At 44.4% G+C, this 11897-nt stretch overlaps 1 protein-coding gene across 6 annotated transcripts in view; it reads right to left on the bottom strand.

Moving 5' to 3' along the window:
* Positions 1 to 945: 945 nt before the first annotated feature.
* The window catches only part of LOC147615406 (casein kinase II subunit alpha-2-like), a 43192-nt gene continuing 32240 nt past the window's right edge, over positions 946 to 11897 (bottom strand). For all 6 annotated transcript variants that reach the window (XM_086779503.1, XM_086779504.1, XM_086779507.1 and 3 more), the window contains 7 exons: positions 3396 to 3553; positions 3142 to 3232; positions 2995 to 3060; positions 2709 to 2791; positions 1903 to 1970; positions 1758 to 1822; positions 946 to 1659 (listed from right to left, as the gene is read on the bottom strand). In XM_086779503.1, coding sequence (XP_086635629.1) covers positions 1582 to 1659; positions 1758 to 1822; positions 1903 to 1970; positions 2709 to 2791; positions 2995 to 3060; positions 3142 to 3232; positions 3396 to 3553 — 609 coding nt within the window. In that variant the 3' untranslated portion in view covers positions 946 to 1581. The remainder of the gene's footprint in view (positions 1660 to 1757; positions 1823 to 1902; positions 1971 to 2708; positions 2792 to 2994; positions 3061 to 3141; positions 3233 to 3395; positions 3554 to 11897) is intronic.

The following is an 11897-nucleotide window of genomic DNA, read 5'->3' as shown; positions in this document are numbered from 1 at the left end:
AAGAGGTCCTTGACCTCCATCTACCCATGCCAATCATTCTATGGGATCCTCGCACTCATTTTGCCAATAATAGAGTGAAAACAGTTGTTACAACTACCTCCAATTAAAGTGTCCACACCACTTCCACAACCACAAAGGCCTAGCACAAAGAACCTCTATATCGCCTATCACTTTCCATGCCACCTCGACAAGCCGCCTACCATCAAATCTTCCCTTTAATTTGCCCTGCATCTGGCTCCGGATCGGTCCCGAACTATTTTGACTACCCACTTCATGACGTGTCCTGGACAATTCACACCTTTTCACCTCACCACTGTCTTGGATGATGTGAGGATGCAAGACACAATCATTCCCTAGCAATAGTTTTCTTGTGAGCTCTCCTTTCCTCTTCTTGCTTGCTTGCATGCTATTCGATTCTTACATGCTTGATGGTCGCTTGTTTGAGTGGGTGTGATTGTAGGTTTCCCTCTTCCATAAGAGGCTTCTTTCCCTACCTACTATGAGAGAGAACCTTTGTGATGTAGCATCTCTTTTCACCTCCATTTAGACATTGTTTCGGTAGAAAAATCTCCTATAACTATATTTGAGAGTGGTTCTCTTCTTTTTTCCAAGATTTGGTACACATAGTTCTTGCTACCTCACGTCTTTGCAAGCTTGAAGGTGCAATACTTTATATCAAAAAAGCATTGAAAAAATCCTCTCGTATGACTGTATTGTTGAGAGATGTTCTTATTTTCCCAAGGTTTGGTATAAGAATACGAACAATAGCCACCCTAAAAGAATATTACACCTTACAAGAATACTAACCTTTTCTTAATTTGAATTTCCCCAATATGCTATGCATGCATGCATTTACAATGTTAGGGCACCCACATCATATAACATACAATATCTATTGTTTTGGAAAGACCTCTAATGCCTTTTGACTTAAATGTGACCATTGAATGCTAACAAAACATGGAAGCCTTGATATATAACTGCTAACACTTAAAATACAATGGCTATAGCTTGTTGATAAGGACCCTTTTCCATCAACAGACTATTGTGCTCTTTAAAGTTTGAAGGCTGCCATGCTCTTCAAAGGGGGGATTCTCCTCTCCCCCCCCCCCCCCCCCCCCCCCCCCCCCACACACACACACACACGCACACCAAAAAAAAGGGCCCTCCCCTTACCCCTCTCTGATGTTGCTGCCTGGTGATGTACGCTTTCACATGTACCAGTACAAAGACTAAGCAAGCTCAAATGACTAAAATGGTACAAAAAAGGTAAGAAGATAATCTGAAAACCACATGCATTTGAGACGGTGAGGACAGCTGAAGCTTTTTTTGAGAGATTTTACACACCCCCATGAGCGGCCCCTCCCCCTGCCCTCTTGCAATGTCCCTATTGAAGGCGATTTGGCCATGTAACACGGACTTGGTGGCCATCCAATTCCAAAATGAAGGCTGACCAACACTTTGGAAAAAAACAAAATTCTAGGCTACCCAAGAGGTGGATGGTTTCACTGGTAGCATCCCAATGTCAATCGGTCTCCTTGCTTTATTAATCAGCCCCCCATAAAAGTACTTCTGCAGCGACTTCTACGCAACTGAGTCCACCTCAAAAGGCTGCACAGTGTTTGCTTCTCCCCTCCGGAAAGGGTAGAAGTAGGGATGCATCTGCATGTAAACCAAATTAAGTCTTGTGTAGCCCAATTCAAGGAGACAGAAGTTCCTAAATTATGGCGAATCTAAATGACAGAAGGGTCTTCACACACCATGGCCTCTCTAGCCGTGAGCCTCTCCTGGTGGTCATAGCGCAAAAGCCTGTCCAAGAGATCTTCTGCCTGCAACAGCATGAAAGTCGAGCTGAACACTTACGCATCATTGCCTTGCAACATGCTTGTAAAGATTTCTGAACACTTGCCTCGGAGGTGATCAAATGCTCATTATCCGAAGTTCGGAAATTCTTCCATAGTTTCTTGCTTTGTCTGTCTACACAAAAAGCACATTAGTCATGATGAAAGCACGAAAGGAAAAGTGTCTTGGGAAATCAGACAACCGCCGCACACCCCCCCCCCCTCCTTCCCCTTGCACACCCACACCAGCACCAGCACCAAAGCATGCGCATGCTGCAAAGTGCCATTCCCGTGAAGGAATCAATCGCTTCGCAAACCCGCAGACCCTTTCAGCTTGGGCACATAACAAACATTTTTTGGCTCTTAGTGCTTTCCCTGCCAGTGATAGCTCGTATCATGGGTGACAAAACACAAAGACCACTCAAGCACACTCCGAGACACGCACCCATCCACCAACCCGCCCACTCCCACTTTCTTACTAAGTGACGTACTCTACACACATCAGAGCTTAGAGATTTTGATGATGGTTTCCTACTCTGTCTTATACACAAATGCACCTTGGTGGAAAAGTGCCTTGAAAAAGTACACACATCCCATGCCCGCCCACCCGCACGCACGCAGACATGCACATGCACATGCACATGCACATGGTGAAAAATGCCATGTCTGTGAAGGAATTAATAAATATTTGCTTTCCAAACCTACGAACCCTTTCAGCGTAGGCATGCTATGAACATTTATATGGCTTACCCTACTAATTTTAACTCATTTCATGTGAAAGACCATGCAAACACACATGCGCACACAGGTACGTTGGTACCAAAAGTGTCATACAAAAAAGCTTCAAGAAAAAGGTTACATGGATATCACCTTCCAATCAAGGCATTGAGATCCAGCTCTAGTTCAATGTTATACTTCCTAAGATAAGCATTAAGGTCGGCAGTTCCTAGCACCTGCAGAGAAGTCTTGAAAGTTGAGATTAACACAACATGGAACCCATATCCAAATAGTTTGTTAAGATCTGGTAGCAAGTTCACCTTCACTTAAACTGCAATACTATAGGATAACTGCTCCAAAGACTGGATGTACTTATGGGGCGCCTACAGTTTCAAAATAGTGCAAGTGACTAGAAAGCTTAGTTGAGACAGTGCTTCACCTTCACAATCTGCACCAACTGGTCTGTGTTATCACGTCCGTAAAAGAAGGGTTCCATCCGAAAAATCTGAATGAAAACATGCGAGTTAAACTTTGCGGCCTATTTCAGGTATTTCTTAAATCTCTTGAAATGCAGCACAAAGCTTACCATCCCTGCAAACATGCAGCCCAGACTCCACATGTCCAAAGAGTAGTCGTAGTGTTGCAAGTCTACAAGAAGTTCTGGGCCTTTGAAATATCTGCATATAGCTAAGAAGAGAAGCCTTAGAATTTCTTGCTATTTCTTAAAATACGGCCCTATGCAAGGCCTTTGAAATATCTGCATATAGCTAAGAAGAGAAGCCTTAGAATTTCTTGCTATTTCTTAAAATATGACCCTAAGCGTTGCATCAAATCCCCAACCTTGATGCAACACGGACATTGTATTCCCTGTTCGGGTGGTAAAACTCTGCAAGGCCCCAGTCAATGAGCCTTAGTTTGCGCTGGTCGTGATCAATCATGACATTGTGGGGTTTGACATCACGGTGCATTATCCCTCGGGAGTGGCTGAAATCCAAAGCCTGTGCAGCACAGACCATATAGTTACCTTTATGAAGTTACAATATGAATATGCACCCTATATAAAACTAATTGAGTAATTAAGTCAACAAGCCTGTTTAAGCCATGGGCACCTCACTTAAAGTATATTAGTGAATAGACAACTTAATTCCAACAAAGAAGAGAACCTAGACTTGGAACATGCGTATGCCACGCTGTTCAAGTCAAGAGCTTACCTTAGCCTTACCGAAACATGTGACTTTGGGTTTTGCCTTAGAGCCACAAATGCAACTTCCCATGTGGGTGCGCTAACTTGTCCGTCGCATCCTCACTCTGTTGTCACACCGGTATGCTCCTTTGCCAAAGGGGTGAAGGGAGAACTCTCTATGCCTTGATGGAAGCAACAAGAGACCCGTCTTCGTGAATGGTTCTCTCTCACAAAAGGCGGAGAAAGAAGAGGAAGCTAATGCAAGAAGAAAACCTACAATCAAACCTATCTAGGATGCATCCATCAAGCATAAGAGCAAGCAAGAAGAGGGAAGAAGGAGAGCTCACAAGTAAACCATTGCAAGGGAAAGATTGTGTATTGCTTATTGTCAAAAATAACTTATATACAAGTGACTAGTTTTTACACTAGGCTAGCCAAACTTAAAAATGGTCCAGCCTCTATTACTAGTCTTAAGCAACTATGTACACTAAGTCCATCGACTTTTCCTAATTGACATTAAGCTCATGGTGGTAAAGCAGCTTTACTTGCTCCAACACCGTCTTACAAAAGTTAGCTGCCCGTTCACGCGCGTAAGACGGCAAAGAGCCTTACGGTAGGTCCGGCTAACGAAACAATGTTAACCAACAGATTGATTAACATACCCCCCTTCTAATGGTGACCGCGTCCTCACATCACCCAAGTCGGTAGTGAAGCTTTTGCCCATGGGAAGAAGCAAATGGTGTGGATGGTCCAAGATATACCATGGAGTCGGTGGCTGAGGTTAAGTGGTTAGTTCAGGACCGATTCATAGCCAGAAGATAGGACAAGGTAATGGGTAGCTTTGGGCAGCCCTGATGGTAGGCAGCTTGCCGAGGTAGCATGAAAGTGATAGGCGATGTAGAGGTTCTTCATGTCAAGACTCCATTGGTTGGGAAAGTGGTGTGAACCCTTCAAGATGAGGTAACAGGAAGAAGCGGTCCACATCCTGTGAGTGGCAGAAGGAGAGCTAGTGATCAGATCTCACCCTCTGCTCGTCTTCAAATCGTCAACTCGACTTTACAAATCGCCAAACCCCTCAAATTGTCACGATCCGACCATGTTGATCCGACTTTAGATCACCGATCGAGCGAATGACCTGTGAGATACCCGATTCGACTCAAGTGCCACATTAGCACGGTCACTATATATAGCAACAATGCCGAACTCACATTTACATACGCAAGGGTCACCAGTCCTTGAAAACAGGAAAGATTTACCCCATGGGGCGAGGCATTTTCGCCAATGAGTCAGACACAACCGCTTGAATTGCTTCGGTCGATATTTGTAGAGCATGCAGCGTAGAAGCTCACACCACGTCAACTGCCATTTGTAGAGCATGTAACAAGATATTGGATGGTGAAGATGAGGACCAAGAATATTCCCCTCCCAAAGCCTACTGACTCCAACAAGTGAATTCATGTTCTTGCAACCATGGACACTCTTCCATAGAAGCTTGGGACAAGGTTTGCACGATTGGACGGTGCCGAAATTACATCCTTGTTCGTGGTCGACGCATTTGAGACAAAACTAGCGGTGGAACTGGCTCATGTTGAATTAGAGTTACCCCAAAAAGACCACCTAGTTGTTTCCCTGGCCTGGTTAACACCGGGGCTAGCCACAATGTAGTCTTGGGAGACGTGGACCTCATTAGGCCCACCACCCCTTGCACCATCAGCAGCGGCCATTACCGTGGTAAATAATTCCCAATCTATGACCATCGGTTGTTTTAAAACAAAGTTTTTTATTGCATCTAAACTTGCGTCGTGCAAGTTTTATGTGACCTCCATAGATACATTGAAAGAGAGTATCATCCTCGGAAGGGGATGGATTGCGGCCACAGATTGCATCACTAGCTGGCGAAGGAGGACTGTGACACTCGAACCCCCTTCAAAATGGTTACCATACGCTTGGTGGATGAGGGCACCCCGAACCTATCAACATCACAAGCTTCCACCACCTCTGGTAACCTCTAACACTAAATAACACTCCTGCCTAGCCATGTCGACTACCCCCTATGGGGATCCAAAACCTCGCCAACGAAGACGAAGACCACCTCCCAAACCTTAACCTTAGCAACCCTTCCAAGGAGGTCACCAAGAACGCATGGGTCCCTGAGAGTACCCTGGCTAGCCAAGGAAAGGACGACACCCATTTAAGGGCCTGGTAGCCACCATTTGGCCCAAAGCCCAACCGTGAGTGGAGATTTGCCAAGTGGGTGTCTCAAGCAATAAAGTTCTACCCAAACCTCGAGCCCCATCGGATCTCCGTCAAGCTACTAGAAGCCGAGGGCTTCAATGAAGGGAAGATGTCTGTCTAGGTTCCAAAAAACTCGCCGTCCCCACGACCTCGGAAGCCAAAAAGATCTAAGTGACAGCTTGAGTACCCAATACCACCCTAGAAATCTACGCTTTGTTGGATCCCGACAAAATAGCTAGATGTATAAGGATAATCCCCACATTTGGGTGCTGAGATTAAAGAAAATTGTGCCCTGGACCCTTGCAAACGCACCCTCAAACGTCAATTCCAAGTGGGTGTGGAGACCCAAAGTCATGCCTTTGACGCCAACTCCAAAGCTTAAGCAAGAATGAAGAGCAGTGGCTTCCACTTCGACTCGTGTGCCGACACCACCTTTAGAAAAGTTGGCAGAGCCTGTGGACCCCGAGCAGCAAGAGGCGACACCTTGCCCATGTGCATTGGCTCTACCTATCCTTGTTTCCATCGAAGAAGAGCCACTCTGTGGCTCGTCGAGCAACCCCATGGCTCAAAAAGATCACCACGGTCCCACAACATCTATGTGCCCCACATTGTTGCACCAACTCGAAAGCTGGAATTGGAAGCTTTCGTCGTGGATGGGCAATCGACTCTCCGCGCTCACCCACGGAGCGTGCACACGGTAAGTGTCGAATCCTAACTCATGTGTACATATGTAACGTAGCCCCCCACGCAAGTGTACAGTTACTACCTTCATCTTGTAATTAAAAAACTCAAAAACCCAAAAACATATCAAGCAACGTCAAAAAGCAACTACAAGCATGCACGTGCACACATTTGCATACATGCGTGCACACACATTACATTTGCACATACACACACCCTTACATATTTGAATGTGCAGACGTGCATTACCCGCGTTCATTCACCCTCATGCGCACACACCCCCACACACACACATCAACATGTGCACACACACGCACACATAACCCCTGTGTGCACACTTCCTTTCTTCACTTTGTCAGTCAAATTTGCTAAAATATAGGGTGATTGGTTTCCCAACTAGCCTTCCGTCTCTCACGCAAGGCCTTATGGTGTATGTGAGAAAACAGGATTTTTCCCAGCCCGAAAAAGGGTTTTTTTTTTATTTGAATTATTTGGGGGTTTTTTGTCTTGGCTGCTAGCCTACTCCTTTTAGGCTGACCGACCAGCACCCCCCCCCCCTTCCCCTCTCAGTATATATAGCCTTGCCTATCTTTCATCATTGGTGCACCACTTCATTGTCATATCCAGTACCATATGGCCACTACCCGGGACAGCAGCCCCCTCTGCTACAGGCCACCGTGGGACAGCAGCCCTCTCTGCTATCATCTGCATTTTACATCTGCTGGCACAGGCCACCTACATCTGGCTAACTTCAGCGTTTCACATCAGGCTGACATCAGCAAACATCAGTGCTTACATCAACGTTTCACATCAGGTTTACATCAGCCTGTCTTCAGTGCTTACATCTGGGCTGACATCAGCATTTATCTTCAGCCTTACCTCAGGCTTACATCAGGGCTCACATCAGTGCTCACATCAGCATATCATCTGTGTTTTACCACAGCCCATGGGACAGCAGCCCCCTCTGCTATACATAGAGCATATCACCGTTTTTCCCTCAGCTCTCGCCATCGGGCCAGCAGCCCACTCTCTGCTACATCATACAATCGGGATGGCAGCCCACGCTCTGCTTAGCTTCACCATCAACATCACAGCTAGTTTTGTGTGCGTGTTGCACACGGTAGATACACTCTGTGCACATGACATACTTCCCTTCCTCTAAGAGCTCACTCCTGAGCTCAGTACAAACTCAGGGCGATCCCTCTGAAGGGTAGTCAATGTCTCCCATGTAGTGTCCTCAACACGATCCTTCCACTTGATCTTGTACTCCATGGGTAGCGTATGCCGCAATCGTCTTTCACGAAATCCAATAATCTTTTCCGGCTCATGTAGCACAAATGTCATATCCTCGACATCGATGATTTCTTGAGGAGTAACTAGCTAGTCTCCTCCACCCTGTACTTCCTTAAGTCTACTGACATGAAATAAGGGATGAACTTTCACATAAGAAGGCAAGGCCAATTCATATGCAACTGAACCAATCTGGTGTTGAATCCGAAATGGTCTGTAGTATCTAGGGGATAATTTCGAAGATTTGCTCGTCCGTAAAGTTTCGGAATCTTTTGAAACTTGCAAATACACCATCGTTCCTTCAGAGAACTCTCTCGGTGAACGATGTCTATTAGAATAAAATATGTCTCTACCTTGAGCGCTTCTAATAGATTCCTTCGCAACTTGTAATATTTCTTGCATGTCTTGCAAAAAAATACACCCTATGTCATGCAGAAGTCCTGAAAATCCCACAGTAATAGGTGATCTAGGTTGAAATCCATACATAAGCATAAAAGGACTAAAACCAGTACTCGTATGCTTAGTACTGTTGTATGCAAATTCTAACATAGGAAGATACTCCTCCCATGAACCCTATCTTTTGGAGACATGCACGAAGTATGTCCTCCAAAGTTTGATTCACCCTTTCAGTGTGGCCATCAGATTGAGGATGATCTGAGGAACTCAAATTCAAAGTTGTTTCCAACTTTTCGAAAACAAGTCTCCAAAAGTCACTTGTAAACTTAGAGTCCCTATCACTGACTATGTCCATGTCCTATGGTAAACCGTACAGTCTAAACAATTGCTCGATAAACTGCCTTGCTAATTGCGTAGTTGTAACAGTCTTCCATGTAAGTAAAAATCTAGCCATCTTTATCAATCGGTCTACCACAACCCAAATAGAATCGTGGCCTTGACGTGTTCTTGGCAATCCGGTAATAAAATCCATGGATATACTTTCCTACTTATTACCTGGGATTTGCAATGGATGCAACATCCCAACATGTCTATTCTCTTGATAAATATGCCACTTGAGGACATAATCTTCTACATATCCTTTCATCTTTGACCAATAGAAAGTGTCTCACTAAAGCTAATGTCGGGGTGTCCAGCAGAAGGGCGTTGTGACACTCCTTAAGAATCTTGGTCCTAATGTCTGAGACCTGCGGTACACAAATTTTGTCATTACAGAACAGTAACCCATTTCGAATCATCCACTGGCCTCTCCCAGCCTAAATCATAGGTTGCTCAGTCACCGAGTCTTGGTCAATCAATAAGCTCTCACCCTGGATCCTCTGCCAATATGGACCAAAATAACTATCAGTTCTGCAAAGCCCTCTCAATGACTGAAATAAGTCCGTGGAAATCTCGGTGAACGACAAAGTATTCACCTCTCTTATCTGACTAAGCCTTGCGATAGCGTATTTCAAAATCAAAATCTTGCATTAACTCTATCCATCTAGCTTTTCATCCTCTCAAATCATCCGCATCACACATACTTGATTGACAATGATCGGTCAATATCACAAACTTGGAGCCATATAAATAATGCCTCCAAACCTTGAGAGCGTAAATAACAGCTTAAAGCTCCTTCTCAAGGGTTGACCAATGAGATTTGAGTGTCCTCCAGCTTTTGACTCTAGAAAGCAACATGTCTACCATCTTGGAATAGAGCACCCCCGATCCCATAGTCACTCGCATCGGACTCAAGAACATAAGGCCGACTAAGATCGGGCAGTGCTAAGGTAGGTGCTTCCTTGACTTTATGTTTCAAAAGTCTGAAGGCTTCATCCAAATCGTTATTCAAGGAATAGGCTAATTCGACTTACGTCCACGACCTTTCAACAGGACGGTCATCAGTAGTGTGAGCTGAGTGTACCCCTGCACAGATTTCCGAAGAAAAACAATAAAACCGAGAAAAGAACGAAGTTGTCTCACTATCTGCGATCGGCCAAGCCAAAACTTTCTGCGCTCGGTCATAGTCAATGCTCAACCTGACTCGTGTGATCTTGTGTTCCAAGTAAATGATTTATGTCATAAAAAACTCACATTTACTAAATTTAGCATACGGTCGATTCTATCTTAAAATAATCAAGACAATCGTAAGGTGTCTAACATGATCCTCAAGAGTACGACTGTATACTAAAATATCGTCTAGGAACACCACCATGAACTTCCCCAAATGTTGATGAAAAAGATCATTTATCATTTGTTGCAAAGTGGCTAGAGCATTGGTCAACCCAAAAGGTAATATGAGAAACTCGTAATGGCCATACCTAGTCCGAAAGATGGTTCTTTCAACATGCCTTTCATGAATACGTATCTCATGGTAGCCAGTACGTAAATCTATTTTCGTGAAATACTTCGCTCCCACTAAACGGTCAATCAGATCATCTGATCTAGAGAGAGGATAGCGGTTCTTGATTGTCACTTTGTTCAAGCTCTTATACTCTACACACATTCGCTAAGTGTCATCCTTCTTTCTCCAAAGTAGCACAAGCGCATCCCAAGGTGATTTACTTGGACAGATCTGGCCCAGTTGTTTAGCCAACTCATCTTCCTCAGCCTGGCTCATCTTGTAAGACGGAATGCTAACAAGTTGAGCACCAGAGACTAGATCAATACAATGATCCACTACCCTTTCACGTGGTAAATCCAATGGCAACTCCTTAGGAAATATATCTTGAAACGAGTCAAGTAACTTCTTTAATTCTTTGCTTTCAAACACACTTAATTCATTAACATCCATAGCAGGTACAAGAAATGAAGAAAGTGGAATCAAGACACAATGGAAAGCTGTATACAAAGAAGAATCCATTATATTTCCAAAATCAATGGTATTTACAAGAGGTCCCTGAGAGGGATGTATAGAATCACCTTGAATGCAAAAGTGGGTGTTCCTATGTTCAAAAGAAAAAGAATGACTAAACCAATCTATCTGGACCTTAAGGATCTTAAACCACTCAATCCCTAATAGCAAGTCTACATGCTCTAGAGTCTAGGTGCATAACATACACTCCAGAATATTATTGTAGTCCTGAATCCAGAGTGGTAGCTTCTCAACCCTTTTGATCCCACACTTGCCATCCCGTAGGTAGGCGTACCTCGTAGGTATGATTGCTAGGCGTCGTGTCTAGACCCAATTTCTGCACAAGTTTATAATTGACAAAGTTGTGTGAGCTTCCGAGGTCGAGAAGAATGTCTATTCTATGGCCGTTTGCTTCTCCATAAACTCGGAGAAGATCGTGCAAGCCGAAAACCTCAACAGATAATCGGATCATGAACTAGGGCGAGAAAGCATAACCTATCAAAGACAACTAGTTGGTTGCCTTCATCTTGGGTCCTCCGTTTGTCTTAGTACCCTTCTTCTTCGGGCACTCGTTACACACGTGTCCTTTTTCTTCGCAGATGAAGCAACGTCCCTCCTTGAGCTTCAAAGCCTTGAGGAGACGGTTTTTCTTCACTCGAGTCGAATTTGAATTCTTCGAAGATTGGTACGAAGAATTTCCTTCTGTCATGCTAGTCATCAGCGCGGAGAACTTCCTTTTGTGCTTGTTCCCCTCCTCGGTTACGGTCTTGGTTTTGAAAGAGACCATCATATCATCGTAAATACGTGCAAAGTGAATGATCTCGTCCAAAGTTTTGCACTTGTTATTCTTGACCTGTAAACAGTACGAGTCCGGTAATCCTGCTACGAAGAAACCCAAAAGAGTAGTAGAATCCATCTTCGTAGCTTTCATCTCCAAGTCTCTAAATTTCTAGAGGTAGACCTCATAAGTGAGGTTCTGCGAGGTCATGGTCAACCTAGCAAACTGAACAACTATGTTGTAGTCATCCTCCTTCTTGAGGAACTCCTTGAAAACTTCTTCAAACTACGCCCAGGTTGTCGGTTTAAGTCTAAGTTCTTTCCACAAAGAAAAGCCTTGCCCGAGAGAAAACCTGTTGCTAACTGAATCTTTTTGTCATCGCCATAT

The sequence above is a fragment of the Cibotium barometz genome, chromosome 40, assembly GCF_041138505.1.
Source record: "Cibotium barometz isolate CiBa-2024 chromosome 40, ASM4113850v1, whole genome shotgun sequence".
Taxonomy (NCBI): domain Eukaryota; kingdom Viridiplantae; phylum Streptophyta; class Polypodiopsida; order Cyatheales; family Cibotiaceae; genus Cibotium; species Cibotium barometz.
This window is presented reverse-complemented; position numbering and strand designations above follow the sequence as displayed.